The 26896-nt window shown below is 45.7% G+C and overlaps 1 protein-coding gene across 1 annotated transcript; it reads right to left on the reverse strand.

The window, feature by feature from the left end:
* CCDC167 (coiled-coil domain containing 167) lies at positions 1-26896 on the reverse strand. Its single transcript, XM_027876248.1, has 4 exons — positions 26810-26896; positions 4883-4977; positions 4184-4236; positions 1-410 (listed from the first exon to the last, which is right to left on the reverse strand). Exons 1-4 carry the CDS (start codon positions 26849-26851, stop codon positions 307-309), a joined length of 294 nt encoding a protein of 97 aa, XP_027732049.1. The 5' UTR covers positions 26852-26896; the 3' UTR covers positions 1-306.

Genomic DNA, 26896 nt, shown 5'->3' on the forward strand with positions numbered 1-26896 from the left:
TGGCATTTATTTGACAAGCAGTTGTCAACCTTCTTTATTGGCCATTCTCCCTGGGAGGAGCCAGCACCATTTCCCTGCTGACATCCAGGCCCTGTACGCCAGCAGGGTTGAGTATGAGACCTGGTGCCAGAATCTTGGTTTAGGTAGGGACGGCCCCCTGGGCCTTGTTAGCATCTAGGCCTAGGGAGTCAGGCAGGTGTCTTTGGGAGTCAGCAGGTAGAGTCCAGAAAGAGGGACCAACTTTCACTGTCCTAGTCCAGTTCTCCAACCATGGTTCCTTGTGGTTTGCAGTGGAAACTAGTGGGGTCACATAGTCCAGTAGGCATAGGCGAGAAGAAGGAGCAAGAAGATTGCCACAGATAGCAGCGTGTTCTTACGGTTCTCTCTCCGAAGGGACTTCAGCTCCCTTTCTGTGAAGAAACCCCCCAGTGTGATGGGGGAGGGCCTGCCTCCTTCACAGTCCACCTCCAGTAGTGACTGCCAATCTCTGCACCCCAGGATTTGGGAGCACCTGCCAGGCCTTCCCTTCTTGGTCAACACCCACCCCACTGTTGTTGTACAACCTAGCTCTCTACATATACCCTTGGGGCCCCCAGAATTTAGCTCAAGTATAACCTTGACATGCTTTCCACCCAAGCCCATAGTTACATTATCTTCTCCCCTTAAATGCTGTTTGAGCCCAAAGAGGACGTCCAAAGTAACTAGGGGGATAGAAACCAGTGTGGAGGACAGACCTTAGTATGGGGGAAATCAGGGAAAGAGGGGAGGGGGTCTCTAAACCTTAATTAGTAGCTATCATTGAAGAGTCATAAAGCTAAATTGTTGGAGCTGGGGGAGCCCTCAGAACTCATGTAAGAGACTACAATGATATATAAAACCAAATTAAAAAATATAAGTAATATATAATAAACAATATAAAGAAATAAAAAACATTTATGATACAAGGAGTGGGGAGAAATCATGTAAGAGTATTGAGTTGTAGACCAAAGGGAAGACTTTCCCAAGGTCACATCATTCATGGTAGAGCCAGGATGAAGCTATGTCTCCTTTCTGGGCAAGGAATTATTCCTCTCTAATTCTTTGAGGCACGTAACTCATCTCCAGTAAGTGTATGACTATAGCAGAAAGGACCCATTTAAATAATGTCCTTATATTCTAGTCAGGCCTTGTAGTCTCTCGGCAGATGCTTAATAAGTACTGGGTGAACTTAACTGTAGTGTTGCTGTCTAATTCCTGGTTCTATGTAGACAGAGAGGCTGGCTCTGGGAGTCAGAGGAAGTCTCAGCCTCTGATGTGAAGACAAGGAGGACAGGGAGAAGAACCCTGTCTGCACTTGTAGGTTCTAAACTTATCACTACCTACCCTAGCCTCCCCAACCAAAGGATATCAGGGTTGGGAAAGCTGTTAGAGGGGGCTAGGCAGGCAAACCTAGAACCTTTTAAAGCTATTCACTGCCTTGAGACTGCCTAGCCCACTTCTCACCCAGAGGGAGGTCTTCCAGCACTGGTTTGGGTCCCTACTGAAAGCCAACATGGTCTAGTAGAAAGAGTATCATGGCGGCAGCTAGGTGGCACAGTGGATAAAGCACCGGCCCTGAAATCAGGAGGACCTGAGTTCAGATTCGACCTCAGACCAAACACTTGAAATGTACTAGCTGTGTGACCTTGGGCAAGTCACTTAACCCCAATTGCCTTACCAAAAAAAAAAAGAAAAAAGAAAAAGAAAAAAAGAAAGAGTACCAGACTTGGAGTCAAGAGACTTCAAATACTGCTTTGTAGTCACTGGCTATATGACAACATGGGTAAGCCACAGTTTCAGAACCTCAGTTTCCTTATCTATAAAATAGGAATAGAGCTGAAAGAGACTTCAGGCCACCTAGTCTGACCTCCTTTAAAAAATGAGGAAACTGAGGCCCAGGGAGATTAAATAACTTCCCCAAGGTCACATTAGGTAGCACACTTCAGAGGTGAGATTTGAATCTGGGTCTGCTGACCCTTGAGCCCATGACCTTTGGCTAGTTTTGATCCAATCCTTGATCCAATCCAATCTCACAATCATTTTTAAGTGTCTATTGTGAGCACTAGGAAGACAGACAAAAGTAGCTCCCAAACAGTTATATTCTACTGGGGTACATATATATTATGTAAACAGGCAAGTATATTCATGTCAGCTGAGAAACAGAGAGGACTAACAATTGGGGGAGTGCATAGGCAGCCTATGCAAAGACACAGAAATCTGGCAAACAGTAAGCTTAGCAGTTTGGTATACAATAACCCTGAAGCCAGACTGTGAAGGGCTTTAAAAACCAAACAGAATTTTGTACTTTATCTTTGAGGCAGTAGGGAGTCACTTAGGATTCTTGAGTAGGGGAGTGACCTGTGATTTAAGAAGATTATTTTGGCAGCTGTGAGGAGGATAGATTCAAGAAGTGACATCCTGGAAACTGGGAAGTCCAAATAGGAGGCTATTAGAATAGTCAGGACAGAAGTGATGAGGGCCTGCACAAGGGTGGGATCACGTAAGCAGACACATGTGGAGGGAGAATGAGTGAAAGAGGACTTCCAAGGAAGCAAACTAGGCTGAGTTCTCCTGAAAAACACTGGGATGGGGGTGGGGGGGTTGGAAGTGCAAGGAAGCTCAGAGCTCATTCAGCCCAACCCACCATTTTTCACATGGGAAAGAAGAGCCTTGGGGAGGAAATGGCCCCCAGATGCTATAGCTCCACACGCCTGCCGACGTGCAGACTGTGTAATCCAGAAGACCTCCCTTCTCTGGCAGGAGAGGATGGTGACAGCCTCAAAAGAAAAGAGTTAGTTTAGAAGGAGTTGGTGGGGATAATGAATACCTCACTATGGTGGTTTTAAGGAAAACGCTCCCCAAACTTAAAAGCGCCATATACCATTGGGACTGTTTTATAAATGTGAGCTATTAGCGAGAGGGGCCCCTTGACCAATCAATAAGCATTCCTTGTCCCCCCTGGGCTGGGGGGGATGGACAGTCTTCTTGCAGACTGACTCCCACCCTGCCCTGGAAGTTGGGGGGGGAGGGAAGAAGGGGGACGGGGATAGTGAATGGGGTTGTCACAGTCCAACTCGGTCTCTGATTCTTTCCCTGATTCTCAGTTCAAGTTCTGGCAGGGTCCTGTTACTGCAGCCCAGCAGGTGGCAGCATGACCCCACTCTCTGGGTTCTGTGTGCAAGAAAAGGCATGAGGGACACCAACCGTGACCCCCCCCCCCCCCCCGGAGAGCAGCAGGGATATCTATCCCACCGAATACTGAAGAAAGGCATAGGGGGAAGTTTGGGGAAAATACCCAAAGAAGAGGCGTTTTAGCGTTATCAGAGTATCAGAGCCAGAAGGGAGCCTGGAGACCATCTCCTGGCAGGTGCAGAGAGGTCTCTGAGGGGGAGGGGCATGGAGGGAATGCCCCTCTTCCTATTTGGCCACAGGCAGGCAGATTGCGGCCTCGCTCCGTCCTCTTCGTCCCGAGGCCCACGTCAGCTGCAGGCGCACCTCACCAAAACTCTCTCTCCCCCCCAGGCCAGATGAGGCCAGATAAGTCCAGTGTTTTCCAGTCTTGGAAAATCTGCTCATTCCTTCCTTCCCCTTTCCCTATGTGGCTCTTGAGCAGCCTCTCCTGCCAGAGAAGAGGGGGTCTTCTGGATTACAGAGTGCATGTCCGCAGGTGTGTGGAGCTATAGTACCTGGAGGCCATTTCCTCCCCAAGGCTCTTCTTTCCCATGTGAAAAATGGTGGGTTGGGCTGAATGAGCTCTGAGCTTCCTTCCACTTTTGCCCCCCTCCCCATCCCAGTGCTTTTCAGGAGAACTCAGCCTAGTCCCCTGCTACCTCCAGTTCTCCCCCTCCCTGGGGGTGCGATACTGTATTGGCAATGGAGGGTCTTGTGTATGTGAAACCTTGGGTTTCCCAGAGAAGATTCTCCTTGCCTCAGTTTCCTCCTCTGCAAAATCAGGGTCAGATGACTTCTGAAGTTTCCTTTCATCTCTGATATGCTACCAAGAGCGCTTTGTTCCCCGAGTTCCCGCGACTTGGGATTTGTGGCCTGTAACCCCGCCCCACCCACTTTGACCAGCAGGGGGCAGCCTCACCCCACCATCAAAATCAGAGGACTGAGCTCCCCGAGGCGTTAGGTACGTACACTTGCAATCCAAGGAAAGTCTTACCATAGCTGGAGGCTTTGCTTGTCAGGTTGTTTTTTTCCTTCTCCAAAGCTTTCCTAGAAGGGTTTGGGGGGTGGGGGGTGGGGGGTGGGGAGGTGGAGAGGTAGGGGTAGAAGGCAGAGAAGCAGCTTTGTACCTCCATTCCCTTCCTTCTTCCTCCCAGTACCACCCATCCCAGACCTCTCTCTACTGGACACAGGAAGAAGGAACTGGACAGAATGAACCCCCCACCTTCACCTCCCCCCAAGCTGAAACTGACTGCGTCCAGAAAGGGGCCATACCAGGCTTATCAGCCTGGGAAGATGTGTATCAGAGAAAGGAGGCAGCCTAGAACAAGGGCACTAATCATCCCTCTTATATATACAATTCTGGTCCTGGTGAGAGCCAAGAAGAGGAAGGGATACCAGTGGCCATGCCTAGGGCAGTGGAGAAGAAAAGCCATTGGGAGACTGAATGTTTGACCCTTGAGGTTGGGGAACAGGTGGCAGAAGGGGGAAGAGAGGATAGGAGTGATCTGACACCTCTCCTTTCCTCCCACTCCTCTGCATCGAGGTCTGGCCTCTTACGGATGCCAGGCTAGCTCCGGGTTTAAACCAACAAGTGACAGCTAGCGAGAAGCGAAACTAATGTTGAGCTGGCAACGGGCAGGGGGAGCTAGAGCTGAGTCCCAGGTGTGCCCAGCTGCAAGGGCAGCAGTGTTACCTGGCCTCTGGGCTCAGCTCTTCCCTGCGAAGGCGGCCGGTCACTTCCTCCAGGTTTCTCCTGCATAGGGACAGCTTTTCCTCGAGCCCATCGATCTGAAACACACAAGCAACTCCAGATAATCCCCCTGTAGATGGAGAGGAGGGGACAACAGGGCAACAGATGGTTGTTGGGAGAAATGTGCTTTGTAAAAAAAAAAAAAAAAAGACAAGCCATAAAGGGCTGTAGAGATGTGAGCTATTATTATTATAATCCGACACAATGGTGGCTAATCCCTTAACACAAATGCATTTCTGTTTTCATTGGGCAGGCATTTATTGAACACACATAGCTTCACACAGGTATATCTCACTTAATGAAAGAAATATGCTCTTGCCAGGTTACTTTATAAGCAATGAATCATATTTTCTCATTGGCTTCTATTATATTTTCAGGGATGCAGTCCTAGGGGAATAATTCTGGTTGCAGGGTAATATTTTTGTCAAAAGCTACCAAAAGGAAATGCTAGAATCACCTACAGATGGAGGGTCTTCAATTCCAGACCCCATGTGGGTCTCTAGAGGTTGCTAAATTGAGGAATCTGTCTGGTTAAATGAAATAGACCCAATCTATTTAATTCTTAAGTATGGATTTTTATAGAATGGGTTTCAGAATAGGGTATTTGGCTTTGGAATAGCTACACACACACACACACACACACACACAGAGGTATTCATCTCCTATGTACCTGAGGCTATCCACCTCCCACCTCTGTCCTACTATATACTAGGATCTACATGGGACTCTAAAGGTAGGGAGGAGCCCAGGATAATTTATTGTTGTTTAGTCATTTTCAGTCATTTCAGTGGTTTGTCATTTCCTTCTCCAGCTCGTTTTACAGATGAGAAAACAGCCTTAAGTGATTTGCCCAGGGTCATACAGCTGGTAAGCATCTGAGGCCATATTTGAACTCAAGTCTTCCCAACTCCAGGCCCAGTGCTTTATCCGTTGCATCACCAAGCTGCTCCAGGATAATTTGGAGCACAGATAATTAAGATTTGACCGAATAATAATTGCCAAGGTTCCTATAATGCTTTGATTGTTCATCTTTGAGCTCACTGGTTCTCACAATATTCCTATAATGAGAGGGGTGGGGCAAGAGGAATATTGAGGAAACACCTCCTGGCCATCTTCAAACCATACTCCCTGCATTCTGGCCCTCCATAGCCCCTCCTTTCTTCCTTTTCCCAACCCTAGCTCTCCTATATGTGTTGTCTTCCTCTATTTGAATGTAATCTAAGGGCAATGACTGTCTCACTTCCATAGTTTGACAGTGTTTGACACACTGCACTTACTAAAGACTTCATCCATTCTGCCCATTTCAGATGGGGAAACAGAAGCCCACAGAAATTGTGACTTTTCTCAAGGGAGTCTGGTCCTCGGCTTCCTTCCTTTTGGGGCCTTTTCTTCTGCTGGGGGGAGGAAGGAGCTCAAACTAAGGATAGATTTTGGAATCTGTGCTTCCCAGGCCTAAGAGGCCAGATCCCAGGCTTACATCTCCTTTTCCATAGGCTTTAGGAGCCCAGAACTGCCGATAAAGACTTAGATTTTCATGTCTGTCTTCTATGGCCAAGCTGTCCTTACCACTTATCCTTTTATTTCCCATCCATTTTAAGTGACAGCTGCTTCCCTACACAGGCCCATGCCCAGCCCAGGTGATAACCCTCCAGGTAACCTGTCTGTCTCCTCCCCCAATCTTAAACCTCTGCCAACTCAGAATTTCTTACACTGGGGCCCTGCAGGAGGGAGCAATGGCAGAGACTTGAGTTAATTGCCTGGTTAATTGTTTCATTAATCTGCTAATGGGCACCAAGGGGAGGACTATCAGGGGGAACCAGCTACCAAGGGAAATGGTGATTGTGCCTGAAGAGGGAGGTTTCCTGGTGCCCATGTTAGCAGACCAGAGAGCTAGCTTTGAGGTCCGACTATGGGCACATGTTGATGAAAGCGGATCCAGAACTTTAGGGCTTGGAGAAGCTTTGGAATGGTATCCAGTCTATAAGCTCTACAGGTCAGGACTGTACTCCAACCATGGCAGGCAGAGCTGTCTTCTACTTTGGACCAATGTAGCCTCATCTTTTATCACTCAACTTAGCTCTGTGCTTCAACTGAGGAAGGAGGAGGATTGGAGAAAGGAGGCAGGGGAGGAAAGAGGAGAAGGGAGAGGAAGAGGGAAAGGGGGAATAGGAGGAAAGGAGAGCAGGAAGAGAAGAGGAAGGGGAAAGGAGAAGAAAGAAGTAAGAAATGAAGGAAGCAGGGAGAAGAGGAAGGAAGGGAAGATAGAGGAATCTGGAATGGGGGTAATAGGGAGAAATAGCCTTCAGTTTCCAGCAAAGGATTCACCCTGGTGGACTTCTAGATACTAGTCCTCTAAGATGGTATTTAGAAGGTGCCCAAGCAGTGTTGAAGACTGTGGGAAAACTCAAGGGGAAACCCAAGACATAGTTCTTGTTCAGAAGAAGCTTAATATTTAGCTGATTTGTTTTCTGCCCTCTGGGATCTGGGAGATGTAGGGACAATTGAAAGAACCCTAGATTGTAAATCAGAGTGTTTGAGTTCCAATCTGTGGACCTGTGTGACCTTACTAAACCTCTCTGGGCCTCAGTTTCTCTTGGAGCGTTTTTCGTTTTTTTTTTTTGTTTGTTTTTTTTTACGTTTTAGGCAATTGGGGTTAAGTGATTTGCCCAGGGTCACACAACTAGTAAGTATCAAGTGTTTGGTCTGAGGCCGGAGAGAATAGGAGTGGTCCTCCTGACTTCAGGGCCGGTGCTCTATCCACTGCGCCACCTAGCTGCCCCTCTTGGAGCATTTTTCAAGGTTCCTTCCAGCTAGGATGTTTGATCATTCTCACCTGAGATGCTGCAACTCGGGCATTTCACATAAACTTATGGGTTGTTTGTCTATAGCTGGAGCTGGCAGTTCTGATCTTATTACTGGTCACTACTTATAAAGAAATAGCCCTTAGAAGCAGGCAGGGAAGAGGGCCCTGAGGAAAAGTCATGATTCTGGAATTTCCAAATCATCCTGCTTTGACATTGGGGAGCACTCCAGGGCAGCGGCTGAAAGGTTTTCCTTTACATTACAGAAGCATTATGCATTAAGCAGAAAAGAACACAGCATTTGGAGTCTGAGGACTTAGGTTTTGAGTCTCTGTTTCAACACTCACTGGTTGAAGGACCCTGGACAACTCCACTTCATCTCTAAGTTTTCTCACCTATAAAATGGGCTAGATGTTCTCTGAGGCTTTCTAAGCCACCAAAAAGCATTATTAATGCTTTAGGTATCAATAGGTATTAGTGTGTCAGGAATTGAATACGCAAATACAAAAGTAAGACAGTCTGCCCTCAAGGAGCTTACCTTCTATTGTGGGGATGGGGGTGAGATACAATAGGGTACACATAAATGAATACAGGATATGTACTGAATGAATACACAATGATGGGGTGGGCAGAAGAACATTAATAACTGAGAGAATTAGCAAAGTCCTTTGGAAGGAGGTGGTGACTGATGGCAGCCAGCCTGTACAAAGTGGGAAATGGAATGCTCTGTACAGGGAACAGTAAGTAAATCAGTTTGGCTGGAATGAGGTATATGTGTGGGAGTAACATGTAATCAGCCTGGAAAAATAGGCTGCAGCCAGATTGTAAAGTGCCTTCAGTCCTAAACAGAGGAGTTTATATTTTATCCTAAAGCCAATGGGAAGCCTTCTTGAGCAGAGGAGTGACATGTTCTGCTCCATCTCTCACCTGAGCCCAGCCTTACATCATCACCTGTTTACTGGACAAGCTGGATGTCCCACAGACATCTTATAATCAACATGTCCCAAATGATAGCAACTATATTGCCCCTAAAGCCCATCCCTCTTCTGAATTTCTCTATTTTTGTTGAAGGCACCAGCATCCAAATTCAAAACCTGAGGGTCATCCTCAACCTACACTTCCTCACCCCACATATCCTATCCAAACATCTCTGGAATCTGTCCCTGTCAAATGACTCACTCAGCCAGCACCTCGGTTCATGTCTACATCACCTCTCAATTGGACTATTGCAATGGTCTCCCCACTTTGTCTTTAGGCAGCTAGGTGGTGCAGTAGATAGAACATCAGGCCTGGAGTCAGAAGATCTGAGTTCAAATCTGGACTCAAGACACTTACTAGCTGTGTGACCCTGGGCAAGTCATTTAACTCAGTTTCTTCATCTGTAAAATGGGGACATAACAGAGAAGGAAGGGGCAAACCACGCCAGTATCTTTGCCAAGAAAACCCTATGGATGTTCCACGAGGTCACGTAGAGTCAGACTTGACTGAACAACTCTATCTCCAATCTCTGTACCTTTGCACTGGCCATCCCCCATACCTGCAATACACTCTCATCTCACCTGAAGAGGGAGTCTTCTCCTTTTGTCAAGACTCAGATCAAGTACCATCTTGGCAGCTACATTGTACAGTGGGTAGAGTGCTGGGCCTAGAGTCAGAAAGACCTGAGTTCAAATCCAGTCTCAGATACTTTCTAGCTGTGTGGCAAGTCACTTGTTTGCCTCAGTTTCTTCACCTGTAAAATGGGGATCATAACAGCACCTTGTGGTTGTTGTTCAGTCATGTCTGACTCTTTATGACCCCATTTGGGATTTTCTTGACAAAGATACTGCAGTGGTTTGCCATTTCCTTCTCCAATTCATTTTATTTTTTTTTTTAGGCAATTGGGGGTAAGTGTTTGGTCTGAGGCCAGATTTGAACTCAGGTCCTCCTGACTTCAGGGTCAGTGTCCAATTCATTTTATAGATGAGGAAACCGAGGCCAACAGGTTTAAGTAACTTGCCCAGGGTCACACAACTAATAAATGTCTGAGGCGAGATTTGAATTCAGGTCTTCCTGACTCCAGGCCTCATGCTCTATCCACTGCTCCACCTAGCTGCCCTGGAAAGAGCCTTTTTGTTGCTGTTGTTGTTCAGTCACGTCCAACTCTTCGTGACCCCATTTGGGGTTTTCAGGGCTTTGCCATTTTCTTCTCCAGCTCATTTTACAGATGAGAAAACTGAGGCCAACAGGATTAAGTGACTTTCCCAGGATCACACGGCTAGTAAGTGTCTGAGGCTGGATTTGAAATCAGGTTTTCTTCACTCCAGGCCTATTTCTGTCTCTATTCAGGGCATCCCCTAGCTGCCCTAGCAGCTACCTCCTTACAAAAAATCTTTCCCAGCCTGGTTCTAATCTGAATCTATCCAAATTGATCTCACATTAATACCCCATTATGTACTCTGCTTTCTGACCCAACTGGTCAACTTGCTGGTTTTCCACACACAATCATTCCACTGACTTTCTTCCAATGGTTCTCGTGAGGGTCAAATGAGATAATATTTGTAAAGTGCTTAGCACACAGTAAGTGCTGTAGAGATGTAAGCCATGTTGTGTACATGAAGCTTTTTCTGACTCCCCCAATTAAGTCTAATCCTGTATTGTGTATATACTTCATACATATGCCCCAATAATATCTAATCTCCTTGAAACCAGGCACTGCTTCATTTTTTGCCTATTTATTCTTAGTGCCTAGCCCAGTACCTGACATAAAGGTCCATTTTAATGGATGCCTGTTGATTGAGATATATTATTTTGGCCAATGTTGGCTTGGAGAGAAGAGAGGGTGAAAGCAGGGAGACCAATCCAGCGGCTAAGGCTAGGGAAGAAGGGATGTGGTCTGAAGCAGGGGAGTTATGGTATGTGTAGAAAGAAGGGGACAGATACAAGAGAGGATGAGGAGATGGGATGGACAAGTAAGTCTTGGCAACTGACTGGATATGGAAAGTTGGGGTAGTGAAGGAGACAGAAAAGTCTGGTGTGACTCCTATGTTTCAAACCTCTTAATTGGAACAATGGTGATGATCACCTCAAAAGAAACAAGAAAGTTAAGAGGGGTGGGTCTGGGGGAAAGATAACTGGATACAACGGGTTTGAGATGTCCAGGAGACATCCGAGTCCGGGGCGGGGGGGGGGGGGGCGTGTCAGGCAGGTGGCTGGAGATGCTGGCCTGATACTCAGCTCTAAATCTCTGATCTTTTGATCTGAACTTTGGGAATCAGCAAGAGCCAGGAGTGTGCCTCTGCTTCCCACCCTATGTCAGGCCACGCGGCATCAGCCAGGAGTCGAGGGTCAGGTCGATGGAGCAGGAGTATATTTCACATGCCAACTGAGGCCAAAGGGCTGCCAGCCAAGTCATCCTGCCATCCTCCTAAGACAGGACAATCACAGTCTCCCTTCCTATCCCTGGTGCCTGAGACCCCAGGAGCCACAAGGAGGGCCTACTCCTCTGGGGGTGGTCCTTACGTCTTGTTTGCTTATGAAGAATAAGCACTCTGATCTCTGGGAAGGGGTTATGTGTTTCCATTCCTACCCAGCTCCAGGAAGTAGCCAGGTGCCCAAACAATAAACAGTCTCTAGAGAGCAAGAAGCAGGGCTCATGCTAAGCAAAATCCTAAAATTGAGGTTGGCAAATGATTAGTGGCCAAGCCAAGCTGCCACTGTGCTCTGGGCATGTGGAGCTGCCCGCGGAGTTGGCAGCTTGAGGCCTTTATCTGCATGGGGCCCAATTCATCTGCAGCTCCACTGGAGATTCCCACTCTCATTCACCACTTTTTAATGAGGCTTAAATGGGTGAACACAAATCAAGGTTTTAGGGACTGAAGTTCTAACCTCCTTCCATGAATATTTATGTTCCACCAAGGGCCCTCTCCTCTTAGTTTCTAAACAGCAATTTCCCCTTCTTTAAAATCCAGCTGCTGCTGATGTGGGACTGGGGTAGGGTGGGGGTCGGAGGTGGACAGTAGTTCAGAGAGAGAGGGGGGAGAGGGCTCAGGGATTTCCATTCAGGCATGAATTTATCCTCAGGAGACGTCCCAGCATGACTGCAGGATTCCCAGGGCTGAGGAAATGCAAGAAATTGGCAAAGGAGCCATACTCCCCTTCAGCACTCACTGAAGCAAAAGCAGCTCTTGAGTATCTGTGTTAATGGGCCAGGAAAAGAAAAGACTGGTGAAATCCCTGGGTGGCTGACCCACTGGGCAATGAGGAGCTGCAGAATGGGAGGGAGGCTCCTTTGGCAATGGCTGCTGTGGCTGGGAGATCACTGGGTGTCCTGGTGGCTGTGGGCTCCCTTCAAGGAGCCATTCCTGATGTCTCCAGTGAACACAGCCTCCCCACCCCTGGGATTAGTTTATATGGTTTTAATGTTGTTTTCATTTCTTGATGCCTTGTGCATAGTAGGTACTTAGTCCAATTAACCAATGAGTATTTATTAAGCACCTACTATGTGCCAGGTACCTGTCAGATGCTGGGGACAAGTACAAAGAATGAAACTATTTCCTACTTGCAAGGAGCTTACATTCAAATGGGGGAGTCAGCAAATATATATAAAAATATACATATATAAAAAATATATATAGCATAAAATGAAAAATATGGATACATAAAACTTAATAAGAAAGGTCAATTTGATGCCATAAAATCATATGGCCCATTCTTAAGCAAAATGGTTTATAGCACCAGGCTCTCATTTGGTTCCATCTATACCAAAGGTCTTTAGTTCAAAAAGCTACACTGGGGCACCTGGAAACTATAGAATCCATGAGAAAGAAGGGACTTTAGGGGTCATCTAGTCCAACCTCTTCATTTTACAGATTAGGAAACTGAGGCCCACAGAGGTTAAACGACTTGAGGTCACACACACGCTACATCGCAGAGCTGGGATTCAACCCCAGCTCCACATGCGACACGAAAGCTAGGGCTGTTTCCACCATGCCAAGCCACTGATGTTGATATGACATGGCTCCCACTCAACTTTCCAGTCTTTTTTCATATTGCGTCCTTTCACACACTCGCTGCTTCAGCCAAACTGGTCTGCAAGTTTCTCCCAGTACATACATTCCATCTTCTGCCTCTATACTTTTAAGTGGTCCTTCGTGTCTGGAATGTACTTTCTTCTCATTTTCACCTCAGAGACTGCCTAGCTTTCTAGAAAGCACAGCTGAGATGCCTCTTCCCACCCAGTAGCACCAGTTACTCTCTATAGCCCTCTCTCCTTCTTGAAATTACTTTGTGTTCATTTGTATACACTTTGTACATGCTTGCATACAGGCCATATCTCCTAGTAGAATGTAACCTCCTTGAGGGTAGGCACTATCTCATTTTTGTTCTTGTATGCCCAGCACCTAGCATAGTACCTAGCCACTTAAAAAAGCTTACTGAATTGAGAGAATACTAAGGAAACACTGGGCTGGGCAGGCCCCTATCTAAGCCAGCTCAGTGAAATGAATTGTTGAGTACAAGAATTATGGCTGAGGGGGGCAGCTAGACGGCACAGTGGATAGAGCACCGGCCCGGAGTGAGGAGGATCTGAGTTCAAATTCAGCCTCAGACACTTGACACTTACTAGCTGTGTGACCCTGGTCAAGTCACTTAACCCCATTGCCTAAAAAACAAACAAATAAATAAAAGAATTACGACTGAAGTCCATAGGGGGCAAGGGAAGCAAAGACATTGTGCAGTCATCTTCATTTTAGGGCAAAGATCATTCTTTTCTGTCTCTTAAAACATCAGTCTCAGGGCAAAAACACAGCTCCTTCCTTGCATCAGGCTCTCTCATTCATCTTGCTCGTTAGCCACACTTTGTACATGTTATAGAAATGTAAGACCATGGGTTTTATTGCTAGTTCCTTTCTTGAATTTTGTCTCCTGGGAATCTCTAGTGCTTTTTTTCTTGCTATGTGGTAGCTAATACTCTCTATGGTATCTAGCTTGGTAGAGAAAGGTAAGCAGTTTTCCTCTCCTGCCCCCCTTCCCAGTTCCAATTTAAAGCCTGTTTTATCAGACAAATACCAGGGAATAAAAGCTGGAGAGACAGAAAAGAATAGGAAGGAATTCCATCCCCCTGTGAGCTGGTGACGGCTTTGCTTCCTCCACTACCTCCAAGATTTCGGCCCTAATTCACGTGCCACATCTTTCATCTAACTGAGCTGGATGGAGGCAACGGGAGGAGGTGGAAAAATGGGGGAGGTTAAAGGCTGGGATGTCATAGTGAGACTGTCTATTTTAGGGGCTTGGGAGCAGTCTTGAGATCAACAGGATGAACAGGTAAGGAAGAGACTGTAAAATAATCTGGAGGCGAGGAGGAGAAAAAAAGAAAGAGGCCTGTAGATAAAATATGGTAGAGAAAGCTTCAAGGTCTACTTAAGAAGCTTAAAAGCTAAAGATTGCCTCACCTATCCATAGATTACTTCAAGTGCACAAAGGAAGCTGTCACTGGAGAAGAGATGACATAGCCCAACATGGGGAACTCTAGGGAACACATTCTAGGACAAAGTAAGGGCTTGATGTATGGGATTGATGTGGGATAAATGGGAGATGGCAGCATACTCAGGGGTCCCCCCAACTGGGTGTTTAGGTCCCCTGGAACTTTTGATAGTCAAGCTTACTTTAAATGTATTCATCAATAAGGGCAGAATGTCCAACAGGAAGAGTATTACATTTTTAGGGGACTTGGGTTCCTATCTATTATTCACTATCTTTGTGACCTTGGGCAAGGCACAGTGGGGTGGAAAGGGCATTGGATCAGAGGACCTGGGTTCAAATCCTGGCTTGGCTACTTACTACCAGTGCAACCTTGAACAAGTTACTCCACCTCTCAGGGCCTCAGTTTCCTTATTTGTAAAATGAGAGAGTTGGATGGGACGAGCTCTCTGAACTCCCAACTTTCAGCCAGTGGTCCTATGATGAGATGACTTCTAAGGTCTCTTTCAGCACTAAGTCTATGACCTTATGATCCGAAGTCAGTTAACCATGTCGAGCCTTTGGTTTCCTCATTTGTAAAATGAAGGTGCTGGTGAGATGATTTCCGAGGTCCATTCCCGACTGAAACCCTATGCATTGGGCGAGCCTGAGGGGCCTGGAAGAATAAGGCAGCAAGGCAGAGTAGAAAGAACGCTGGCCCTGGAGTTAGTGGGCCTGGTCTAGCTTCCTTCAAGTCCAGCTAAAATAAAACCCCACCTTCTACAGGAAGCCTTTCCCAATATTTCTAGTGCCTTCTTTCTGTTGTCCCCCCCCCCCCCCAATTTATTCTGTTTACAGCTTATCTGTACAGGGCTGTTTGCACACTGTCTCTACCATTAGACTATGAGTTCACTCAGGGCAGGGACTCTCTTTTGCCTTTCTTTGTATTCCTCAGTGTTTCCTGGTACACAGCAGGTGTTTAATAAACATTTTTAACTGGGTCAAATGTTTATCTGATGTGGATTCAAATCCCTTCTCTGATGATCACTAAATGGATGACCTTGGGCAAGTCATAACCTTCTTGGGCCTCAGTTTCCTCATTTGTAAAATGAAGGAGTTGGACCAGATGGTCTCTGAGATCTTGCTTTTTTAGATCGACTAAGTACAACAAGTATCGTACAGCTGCCAAGGTTGAGGATGACACAAAGAGGCTGCCTCATCTCTCCAAGGTGCAGGTGACGGTTTGCCATTCAGCACATGCAGCATGGCTCTCGGGTACCATGGCAGTCAAATGTCTCACTGCCACTCTCTGAGGGACCTTCTGAATACAGCTTGCCATTGGGGTGCTATTCACAAGCCCCAGCGTTCCACAGGCTGGGGCTGGCATGCCTTAGCTGCATCACATTCCCATCATGCTTCATCAGAGGCAAAACAGCATCAAAGCAGCAAAGCAAAATCGTCTCGCCTGACTTAGGGAATAACACCTTATTCTCAGAGCTTTCGGGAAGTCTCCCCTGGGTCCTATAGAGCATAAAAATGCCGAGTTAAGAGAAACTGTAAAATTCTTCTGAAATCCCCTCTGGGGCATCTTTCAGCAGCTCTCTGGTGGAAATCAAGTCATGAGTCAGACCTTTTCAGAGGAAGGAAGCCTGTGCTGGTCTGATTCCGGTACTGACAACCTCCCCGCCAAGTGGACCGTCAAGGGTCAGGGTTCCGTCTCTGCCTGTGTTCCTTGAGGCAAGATACAGTCTCCACGGTTTGCGACAATGGGGATTTCAATTGCAGCTTTGATTATTCTGCTGACACCAGACATATAGGGAGCCGGGGGCTGTCGATGATGGTTTACTTCTCCCTAGTGAGGCCACGATGGAACTGAGTCAATTCGCTGATTGGAGATTTTCTCACAGCCCAGACAAGCGGGAGGAAATTGTGCCCTATTAACCCCAAACTCAGGCAGGGTGGAGTGAGGTGGGGGGTGTCTTATGCTTTCTGGGCATTAGAAAGAACCATAGACTTGCACTGGTTTTGGGTCCCACAGACTGGGCTGCCTTCTGGAGCCATCTTGGGGCAGCTGTTGATGGAGTTGCTATGGTGCTCGGTCCCACTGGTATCAGAGTACAGAGAATGTGCACTGAGTAGCCTTTATCTCCTTGGAAGGTACCCACCTGTGAGAAGCTCTAGGGAAGGGGGCCAGCTATTTCACTTTGGATAGTTCTCAATGTAGTCTCATTGTCCCATTTCTAGTGGGAATGCCATGTGTAAATAGGACAAAGAACAAAGGATAAAAACTGATTGAGAGACACTAATTATAGCTGGGAGACATCTGCCTAGAGGTCCCTAGAGTGACCACGTCCTCCCACTACGAGAGAAGCCTCCCACCTAGCAAAGCTGTTTCTATGTCCCATATGAAGGTCAAAAAGATATCAATTCATTTGACAAGTGTTTATTAGATACCTACTATGGGCAACAGGCAAAAGGCTTTGCCCTCAGGGAGCTTCCATTTTCCTGACATGGTGACGTCTTGCTCTGATCTTAAAAGATTCTCCACAATGAATAATCCTGAACAGTAAGTGCTTTGCCTGATTCAGGTCCCTACTTAGGTCATACCATATGTAATGAAAGATTATCATCACAGCATCATAAACCTCAATAAAGTATAATTTGCTCTGTGTAGATAGGGAGGAGGGGAGAGATGGAATCCAGGCCTCATCACTTTTGCAAAGCCCCTCACTATAAACATCTCAATTCTCATCTTAGCACAGTGTTTGGCACTCAGTACTTAATAAATGCTTGTTGACTGACTGACTAACCTAATTTCTCAAAGCACCCCCAACCAAATAGCACCAAAAAGATTCAGAAGTTAAGAGGATCCAGGAGGGGAGGATGGGAAATTGAACATTTCCCTCCTTCTCCTGCTTCTTTTTCACTTTTTCATCCAAGGAGAAAATGGCAGAAGAGGCAGTCTGATAATAATGGATGAATGTTGGATTTAGATCCAAGAGACCTGGGTTTGAATCCTGCCTCAGACACTTCATAGCTTGTGATCATAAGCAAGATACTTAACTCAGAGCCTGGTTTCTGCATCTATAAACTGCGTACTACCTCTGGGCTTTCATATCTGTAAAATCATCTCTAGGGTTTCTTTGAGCTCTAAATCTATGATCCAAATTCCCAAAGTTATGGGAGTTAGTTATTATTGCTACCATTCTACTACAAATAGGAATGGGTTTTCTAGCAATATCTCTATATATATATCTATATATAGATATATATACTTCAATAAAGTGGGTTTATGACCAGACAGTTGGGAGCTCGCCACAATGGCACACTGGCCACAGTACAAGTTGTACCACATTATTCCTGACTTATACCCTGGGGTCCATCTAGGGCTGGATGGGACCCCAGACGCCGTCTAGTCCAACTTGTTTATTTTACAGGTGAGGAAAATGAGGCCCAAGGTGGTTAGGTGACTTGCCCAAGGTGATACAGCCAGTAAGTGTGAAGGGACTAGATTTGAACCCAGGTCCTTGAACTCCAAAACTAATACTTTCCATTGTACCACACTGCTAAAAGAAAGTGGGCCAGTCTCAGGGGCTGAGATACACAATGCTGGCAGGAGAGTCCACACAGATGAAATCATGGGTCCAAAGAAACATCTCAGTCAGTCAGCCGGAGCTCCAATCCACGTGGCTCCCTGTGGTTAGAGCAGATACGTTCCATTTGGTTCCTATGGCAGGCACATTATGTTACTGGCAGTATCACTGATCGGGCCAATAACCCCTTCAGGTGGGTCCCTCTGAGCAGGAGTTATGGGGATTCATTGGCATGAAGGAAGAGTCTGCCAATGAAATCCCAAACCATTCATCCTCTCTGGATTTTTCTAATATTCACTTAGAATTTCTCCCCTAACGATAAGGGCAGGCGGCCCTCAAATTCTCCTTATAGTCTCATAACCAAGAGCTAGTTTGCTCAAACCGTTTAGGAAAAACCTCTGAGAACCTAAGAACAATGACGCACCATCTTTACATGGACACATGCAGATAAGCAAGGCACAGAATTTTCACAGGGGACATATTAACTACAGACTATGCCTGGGGACCTCCTAGTACATGGAGATCAAGGCTGAAGAAGGCGCGTTAGTCAGTCTCTGCCTCCTCAAGCCTTCAGTTGTCCTGGGTCCAGAGGGTTGTTTGGTATTTGTTTTCTTCTCCCTCAATATATATTTTATGATGAATTAGTAAAAGCTTCTTCATCACAGAAAGGCTCAAAGCACTTTTCAAGAACTGGCATCCACTCTGTGCCTTATGAATTCATTAATTAAGATGCTGGCAAACAGCCACTTCATACACGCTGACATCCAGCAGTGTTAGGTAATGAGGTTTTAGTCTCCTGACCCCAGTCAAGTGGATCAAAGCCAAACAGAGCCAGCAGAGAGAAATCACCTGCCCAAATCAGACCTGTAACTCCTGCCTGGCAGAAGGGGAGGCTCATTTACTGGTCAGTGGTCCCCGAACCATCTCCTGGTATTAGGCTGGGGGAGGAAACGGAGCCAAAAAAAAAAAAAGCATGTCCCTTTTATCTCTTGGCTGGCCATCTCCCTTCCAGTTACCTCTTGGGCCTGGCACATCCTCTAAGGAAAAGGACAAAAGTGTTGTCTCTCAAGCCTTGGAAGTAGGGTGACTGCTCAGCCTCAAGCAGAGAGCTGGCCATCCCCTTTAGGAGACCATTCCAGAACTAATATATTCTGTATTTTCCTTTATCAATCGAGCTTCCTTTTCCCTTCATGGCTTCCCAGTCCTCAGTTTGTTTGGGTACCAAACCTCTTAATCTGCCTCCAGGGTGACCTTGGGATAAGAACCTCAGTATCCTTTTCTGTAAAATGAATAGGCTGGATTAGATAATCTCTAAGGACCCTTCCAGACCTAAATAAATCTGATGACTAAGTGGCAGAATGCTTTCTTAAGCATCATTTCATTTTCAAAACTGATGCTCATTTGTATTGCCCTCTCATATTTAGGGGCTGATGACATGGCACTCTCTGACTAGGGACTCTGCAGGATCGAAGAGAAAATCTATTTGTTTCATTCACCCCCAAGTCTTTGGTTTTTGTCATTGCTACAACTCCTTGCACATGGCCACGATCTCTTAGTTGCCAAATCTAACAGCCTCTTCTCAGTCCTCCTCTTTCCTGACCTCTCTGCAGCCTCTAACGCACTGGATCACTCTCTCTTCTGGGACACACTCTCCTCTCTGGAATTTGGTGATGCTGCTCTCCCTTGCTTCTCTTCATACCTTCCTACCTGTCTCCTTTGCAGGATCTTCACCCACACCACACTCTCTGACTTTAGGTATCCCACAAGGCTCTGTCCTGGGCTCTCTTCTCTTTTCTCTCTCTACTCTCTCACTTGGTGGTCTCATCAACTATAGGGTCACTTATTATCTCTATGACTTTCAGATCTATGTAGCCAACCCTGGTCTTTCCCCTGAGCTGCAGTCTCACACCACTGACTATTGGACATTTTATACTGGAATGTCCCCTAGGCGTCTCAAAGTCCACATATGTCCAAAACAAAGCTCATTATGTTTTCTCCCCAAATCTACCCCTCTTTAAACTTCCCTATTACCATTAAGGGCACCATCACTGTCTTTCACTCCACATAACCAGCTGTCAAATCTTGTCATTTATATCTCCACATCTTTCATATACATTTCCTCTCCACTCATACAACCAATACCCTAGTGCAGGCCTTTGTCACCTCATGCCTGAACTACAATGACCCCCAATTTATTTCTACATCTCAAGTCTTTCCTTGATCTAATCTATCCTCTACTACCAAAGTGACTTTCCTTTTAAAGCACAGATCTGACCAAATCATCCTCTCCCTACCCAATAAACTCCAATGGCTCCCTATTACCTCTAGGATCAAATATTAATCCTGTTTGGCATTTAAACCTTTTCACAATCTGGCTCCTTGTTTCCTAACTCATTACTCCTCTCCATCTAGTTTATGGTCTAGCCATACTGGCTTACTTGCAATTCATCATACATGACACTTATTTTCCACATGACTTTGCATAGGCTGTCTCCCATGCCTGGAATGATCTCTCTCCTCACTTTTACCTCTTAAAATCCTTGATTTCTTTCAAGACTCAGTTCAAACTCCACCCTTTGCAGAAGGTCTTCCCTTTTAAGGTCATCTTGTACTCTATATATCTTGAACATACTGATTTATGTACATGTTGTTACCACCATTAGAAAGTAAGCTCCTTGAGGACAGGTACTATTGTTTTTTCTTTGTATCCATACTGCTTGGCACAGTATGTGGCACATAATGAGCATATAATGAATGCTGGATGATTAACTGACAGAAAGGGCTTAATAAATGTTGGTATAATTTGTTGGATCAGTATATCCCAACCTATTTATTAGGTGGAGATTCCAACACTGGGGGCAGTCAGGTGGTGCAGTGGCTAGAGTACTGGGCCTATAGTCAGAAAGACTCATTTTCCTGAGGTCAAATATGACCTCAGACACTGTATAAGCCCGGGCAAGTCACTTAACCCTGTTTGCCTCAGTCTCCTCATCTGTAAAACGAGCTGGAGAAAGAAATGGCAAACCACTCCAGTATCTCTGCCAAGAAAACCCCAAATGGGGTCACAAAGAGTAGAACATGACTGAACAATACAATACTCTAGATAGGGTCTGACCAGAGCAGTGTGTTCTTGTGGCACTTTAGGTACTAAAGATGCCAAGTTGAACCATCTGCCTCCAAAAGATAGAATATAATTATGAAGTACTGAAGCATGATTATTCTGGATAAAAAGCTTAAGGAGATTTTTGCCTGTACCAGGATTCTACTATTAGGATTGGAGGGAAAAAAAATCATCTTCTTCTCCAATGAAACATTAAGATCAGCAGCAGGGCAGGATTTTCTTCTTCATCTTAAATATAATTTTCTTGTTATTCAGAATAATCTCTCAGAAGCTAGATCCTAAGACTCTACTGCCCATTCTTCAATCCTGGGATCTCAAGAGATAAGAGAGTGAGTGGGAGTGGAAAGGGCTTAAGAGGAGCAGTAAAACAGCAGACTAAGGGAGCTGTCCCAGGTATCCAGATACCCAGGAAAGCTACTGCCCGGTACAGATGGCCTGAGACTGCCCTGGGGAGTGACTGTAGCCTGCTTGGTAATTGCTTCTTTACAAGTGGAGGCTGTTTGCAGGTGCTGAGATTATTCACTTGTGTGGTTTTTATTGCGCTCATCAGATTAACAAACATTTTTGATTAAATCACCACTTCATTGGCTCTGAGCACAGGACTTTTAATAAGAGCACTATATATATATATATATATATATATATATATATATATATATATATATGCTACTGAGCATCAGTCTAATGTTCAGGCCTAGGGTGGGCATGGGGAGGGGAGGTGAAGGAGGAAGAGGAGTTGCTAGCAGTGAGGAAGCAAAGCAGGAGTCCTATGGGTTCAGATTCTTTTTCTGAATGGTGATCAAGGATTCCTTTATTAATAGTCAGTTCTAATGGTGCAGTGGGTAGGGTGCCAGGCCTGGAGTCAGGAAGACCTGAGTTCAAATCTAGCTTCATACACTTACTACCTGTGTGACCCTGGCCCAGTCACTTAACCCTGTCTGCCTCAGTTTATTCATCTGTAAAATGAGCTGGAGAAGGAAATGGCAAACCACTCCACTATCTTTGCTAAGAAAATCTCAAATGGGGCACAAAGAATCGTCCAGGCCTGGAAATGACTCAACAAGTTCTGTTTGAGGAATGGGCTGTTTCTCCAAGTTGGTTCACAAATGTTTCCTCTCTCATAACTAAAATGGAAATATCTTGAGGACAGACAGGGATGGTGTCTTTTACTTCACAGGAAGAGCCATAACTAATGCAGGATAAATGGGGCTTTTTCCTAGGACTCTGACATGGAAGGAGCAGAGGACCTTTTTCCTTGTAGCGACCACAGTCCCAGTAGCTGATGTAGACTGCCAGCCTATATCCACTCCTATGGTCCACTGGAGGAGGGAGGGCTAGACCACTTCTTTCCTGGCAAAAATTCCCTCTTCACTCTCAGCTCCCCATTTCAACTCTTTTTGCCCCAGGTGAAAAAGGTTCTGGCCCCTGCTCTGTTGTTATTGTTGAGTTATTTTTCAGTCATGTCTGACTCTTCCTGATTCTATTTAGGGTTCTCCTGGCAAAAATAATGAAGTAGTTTGCCATTTTCTTCTCATTTTACAAATAAGGAAACTGAGGCAAACAGGATTAAGTGACTTGCCCAGGGTGACACAGCTAGCAAGTGTCTGAGGCTAGATTTGAACTCAATGACTTCCTAACTTCAGCCTGGGCACTCTATCAATTGCACTACTTAGCTGCTCTGCTTTGTCGTCACAAAAAAAAGGGATGACAGAATTGGAAGGGACCACCCACATTTGACAGATAAGGACACAAACCCAAAGAGGGGGACTGAACTGCCCAGGACCACACAGCTAGTTAGCAGCAGGACTCTGACCCGGGTCCACAGTCTCCTTATTAAACCATGTTTCTATTCTGATTCTCTTTATTCCATGAATTCAGTGGCAGCTTAAAACAACAATAACAACAAAAAAACCTGTGACAGTATCACAAGATTCTAAAGCAATTTTGAAACCACAAAGCTTCTCATCTTATGTGGTCATAGATCACAGATCCTAGAATTTTAGAGCTGGAGAAGGGACCTCTAGAGACCATCTAGCTCAACCTCTTCATGTTACAGATGAAGAAACTGAAGCCCTCCGTGGCCTCACAGAGAGTTAATGGCAGAGCTGGGACCACAACCCCGGTCCCCTAGCTCCCACCACCATGCCACAAGGCATTAAAGTCAAAATTAAGACTATAAGCAAAGAGCAGGCAGAATTCCAAAACTTAGGCAAAAGATGCAATTAACAGAGTCAATTACTGGCCTCTCGGGGAGAGGATCCTGACATGTTTAATGACCTCTAGTGCACAGGCTACGGATCTGGAATCTCATTAGAAAGACAAGTACCAGAGAGGGGGGACTCCATTTGCCAAGGCACAGAACAGTGGAGATAAAAATCTACCCCTCTCATCACTTTTCCTGGTTTTAGCTTCTTAATTTTACCGTATTCCCTAACTCCACTATTCTTTCAAACTTCTCAAAGGATAACACACAAAGCTGGAAGGGACCTTCCAGGCCATTGTATCCAGCCTTCTCCTTTTCTAGATGAGGAAATTGATAAACAGAGTAGAGTGGGGTCACTAGTAAGTGTCTGAGGTGGGACTTACACCCACGTCTTCCTGACTCCAAGCCAGTGCCCCCGTCCACTACGGGATTCTGTTGCTTCTCCTTCACTTCAGACTGATAATTGTATCATTCCACCTTCTTCAGTTTTCTACCAATGGGCTAAGTCATTCCCATGACCAACATCTCCAGTCTGAGACATCCACCCAGAGGGGCGGTAACTTGTAAGACCTCCCTCTGCCTCATCAAATCTATTTTTTTTGTCCTTATTGTGACCCTCAATTCATCATTTTCTCTACAATTCAATTCACAATTGTCTCCAGTTAATCAGTTCAACTAGACGCTATCCTCTGAAAATCTTGGCCCCTTCTCAATTGGGGGGAGGGGGAGGAGAGAGGAGGGAGAAAATTTGGAACTCATAAAAATTTTATATATATATATTTTGGTAAGGCAATCGAGGTTAAGTGACTTGCCCAAGGTCACACTGCTAGTAAGTGTCAAGTGTCTGAGTCCAGATTTGAACTCAGGTCCTCCTGGCTCCAAGGCTGGAGCTCTATCCATTCCACCACCTAGCTGCTCTGTATTTTTTTTTTGTTTGTTTTTAATAGTATTTTATTTTTCCAATTATGTGTAAAGACAATTTTTAACATTTGTTTTTTTTTAATAAAATTTTGAGTTCCAAATTTTCTCCCTCTCTCCCTTTCCTCCTCCCTTCTCAAGATAGTAATTTGATATAGGTTATATATGTGCAATCATGTAAAACATATTTCCATATTAGTCATTTTGTAAAAGAAATAGTCTGAAAAAATCATACTTTGCAAAAATGAAAAAATCGTGAAAAAAAATAAAGTGAAAATAGCATGCTTCAATCTGCAGACACCATCCATTCTTTCTCTGCATGTGGATAGAATTTTCCATCCTGAGTCCTTTGGAATTATCTTGGATAACAGTATTGCAAATTGAGAATAACTCAGTTAATCAGAGTTGATCATAGCACAATGGAACTCAAGATTTCTTTATGAAACAAAAGTTAAAAATTGTTTTTATGTGTAATTGGAGAAAAAAATAAAATATTAATCAAAAAAAGAAAAGAAAGAAAATATTGGCCCCCTAACCTCCTGCCATTCACACCTCACCAAAACCCAACCTTGGGTTTCTATGCCTTTAGATACTATTGACCACTTCAGGTTCCTTTGGCTTTCTCCTAGGGTTCCCTTCAACCTGTCCTTAGTTCCATGTACCTGTCCCCCAAAACTCTGTTCTACATTCTTTCTTTTGGTGATCTCCTCTGCTCTCATGGGCTTGTTATCTCTATGCACATACAGAGTCCTAATCTCCCTCCTGAATTCTTGAAATTACCCTATATAGTATACCCCATAATAATATTAGCTAGCATTTATGTAAGATTTGCAAAGCACTTTACAAATATTATCTCATTTGATCCTCTCAACAACCCTGATGGTGTGGTGTAGGTGCTATTATTCTCTTCATTTTATAGATGAGGAAACTGAGGCCAAAAGAGGTTAAGTGACTTGCCCAGTGTCACACAGCTGGTAAGCGTCTGAGGCTGCATTTGAAGTCTGGTCTTCTTGACTCCAGGCCCAGTGCTCTATCTCGTCATCACTTAGAAGCCTCAGCATCTGCTCCAAACTTCCCTGTTTTTGTTCAGGGCAATACTAGTGGCCCAAGCTGACAATTTTGGAGTCATTTTTGATTTTTCTTTCTCTTTTATCTTCATCCTTCCTCCAACCAATCAGTATCAAAGTCATGTGGATTCTACCTCTACAATATTTTTCCATTACTCTTCTCTCTACTCACAGGGCCCACCACCCTAGTTCAGGCCCTTACTCCTGGCCTGGATTATTGCAGCAATCTGATATCCCTGCTTTCAGTCTCTAACCCCCTCTAATCTATTCTCCATGCAGCTGGCAACCTGACCGAAAGCACAAGTGTGATTGGGTCACATTGCTGAAAAGCCTTCAGAAGCAACTTATTGCTTTTGGGATGTCTAATCACAGTACTGGAAGGAATCTCAAAGGCCGCCATCTTGTCTAATCCTCTCATTTTATAAATGAGGATACTCATCAGTAAGGTTAAGTGACTTGCCTAAAGTCACACAGGCACTCATTATCAGATGTAATGATAATAATCATAACAAGACCCGGATACTGAGCTTGACATAGCGAAAAGAGTATCTGTTCCTACACAGGAAGACCTGGTTCAAGTTTCATCTTTATGACTGTAAGCTTTGTGACCAAGTGCAACTCACTATTACCTTTAAGCCTCAGGTGACTCTTTAGGGTTATAAATTATTGAATGGTTGTGATTTTCACATGTGGAGGGAGTTCCCACAGCTAAGAAATCACAGGTCACAGGCTTCTTCCCCCCACAGTCTAGGAACGTGCATAGTAGGTAGTTAATAAATGTTTGTTAAACTGAATTGGGTTTCTTCCAACTCTAAATTTTATGATTTCTCCTGCTCAGTTGCTCGGGTCTGCCCAAAGTGACATCCTCCCCTTCCCCTCTTGCCGTTTAGCTGCTTCTCCCCCTTTTCGTTCTTTTCCCTTGCAGCCCCCTCCCTTTTTTCTTTTAGCTAGCAGCCTTCTCTCCATTTCTCTTCCTTTGTAGCCCCCTCCCACTATTCTCTTCCCAGTAACCCTTACCCCTTTTTTCTTCCCTTTCAGCTCCTTTCTCTCCCCCCTTCCCCAAATCCCTTCCCCCTTTTCTCTTCTCTTTCAGAGCCTCCCCTTTTTATCTTCCCCTGCAGCCCCCTCCTCTTTTTCTTTTGCCTAGCTGCCCCTCCCTGGTTCTCTTTCCCTGAAGCCCCCTCCCCCTTTCCTCTTCTCTAGTTTCCCTATTTCTCTTCCCCAGCAGCCCCCTCCTCTTCTTCTTTTCCCTAGCCGCCCTCTCCCTGGTTCTCTTTCCCTGAAGCCCCCTCCCCTTTTTCTCTTCCTCTGTAGCCCCTCCCCCTTTCCTCTGGTCTAGTTCTCCTCCCTATTTCTCTTCCCCAGCAGCCCCTTCCTCTTTTTCTCTTGCCAAGCTGCTCCTCCCTAGTTGTCTTTCCCTGAAGCCCCCTCCCCCTTTTCTCTTCCTCTGTAACCCCTCCCCCTTTCCTCCATTTCTCTTCCCCAGCAGCCCCCTCCTCTTTTTTTCTTGCCTAGCCGCCCTCTCCTTGGTTCTCTTCCCTAACCGCCCCCTCCCCTTCTCTCTTGCCGTTCAGCCCCCTCCTCTCTCTCCCTCCCTGCCCGCTCTTCTTCCCTTCCCCCTCTCCCCACCCGCCCCCACCACGGGAGCCGGGCAGGTCCACCGGTCGGTGCCGCAGAGGGGCGCGAGAACTCAGACTGTACCACCCGGGCGCGCCCCCCCTCCCCTCACCTCCTGAGCCACGCTCAGATTCTCCCGCTTCTTTTTAGGCATCTTCCCGGCAGCACTCCCCCGAGTCACCGCCCGTTGGGGCCCCTG

Source organism: Vombatus ursinus, unplaced genomic scaffold (assembly GCF_900497805.2).
Source record: "Vombatus ursinus unplaced genomic scaffold, bare-nosed wombat genome assembly UNPS02014811.1, whole genome shotgun sequence".
NCBI classification, from domain to species: Eukaryota; Metazoa; Chordata; class Mammalia; order Diprotodontia; family Vombatidae; genus Vombatus; species Vombatus ursinus.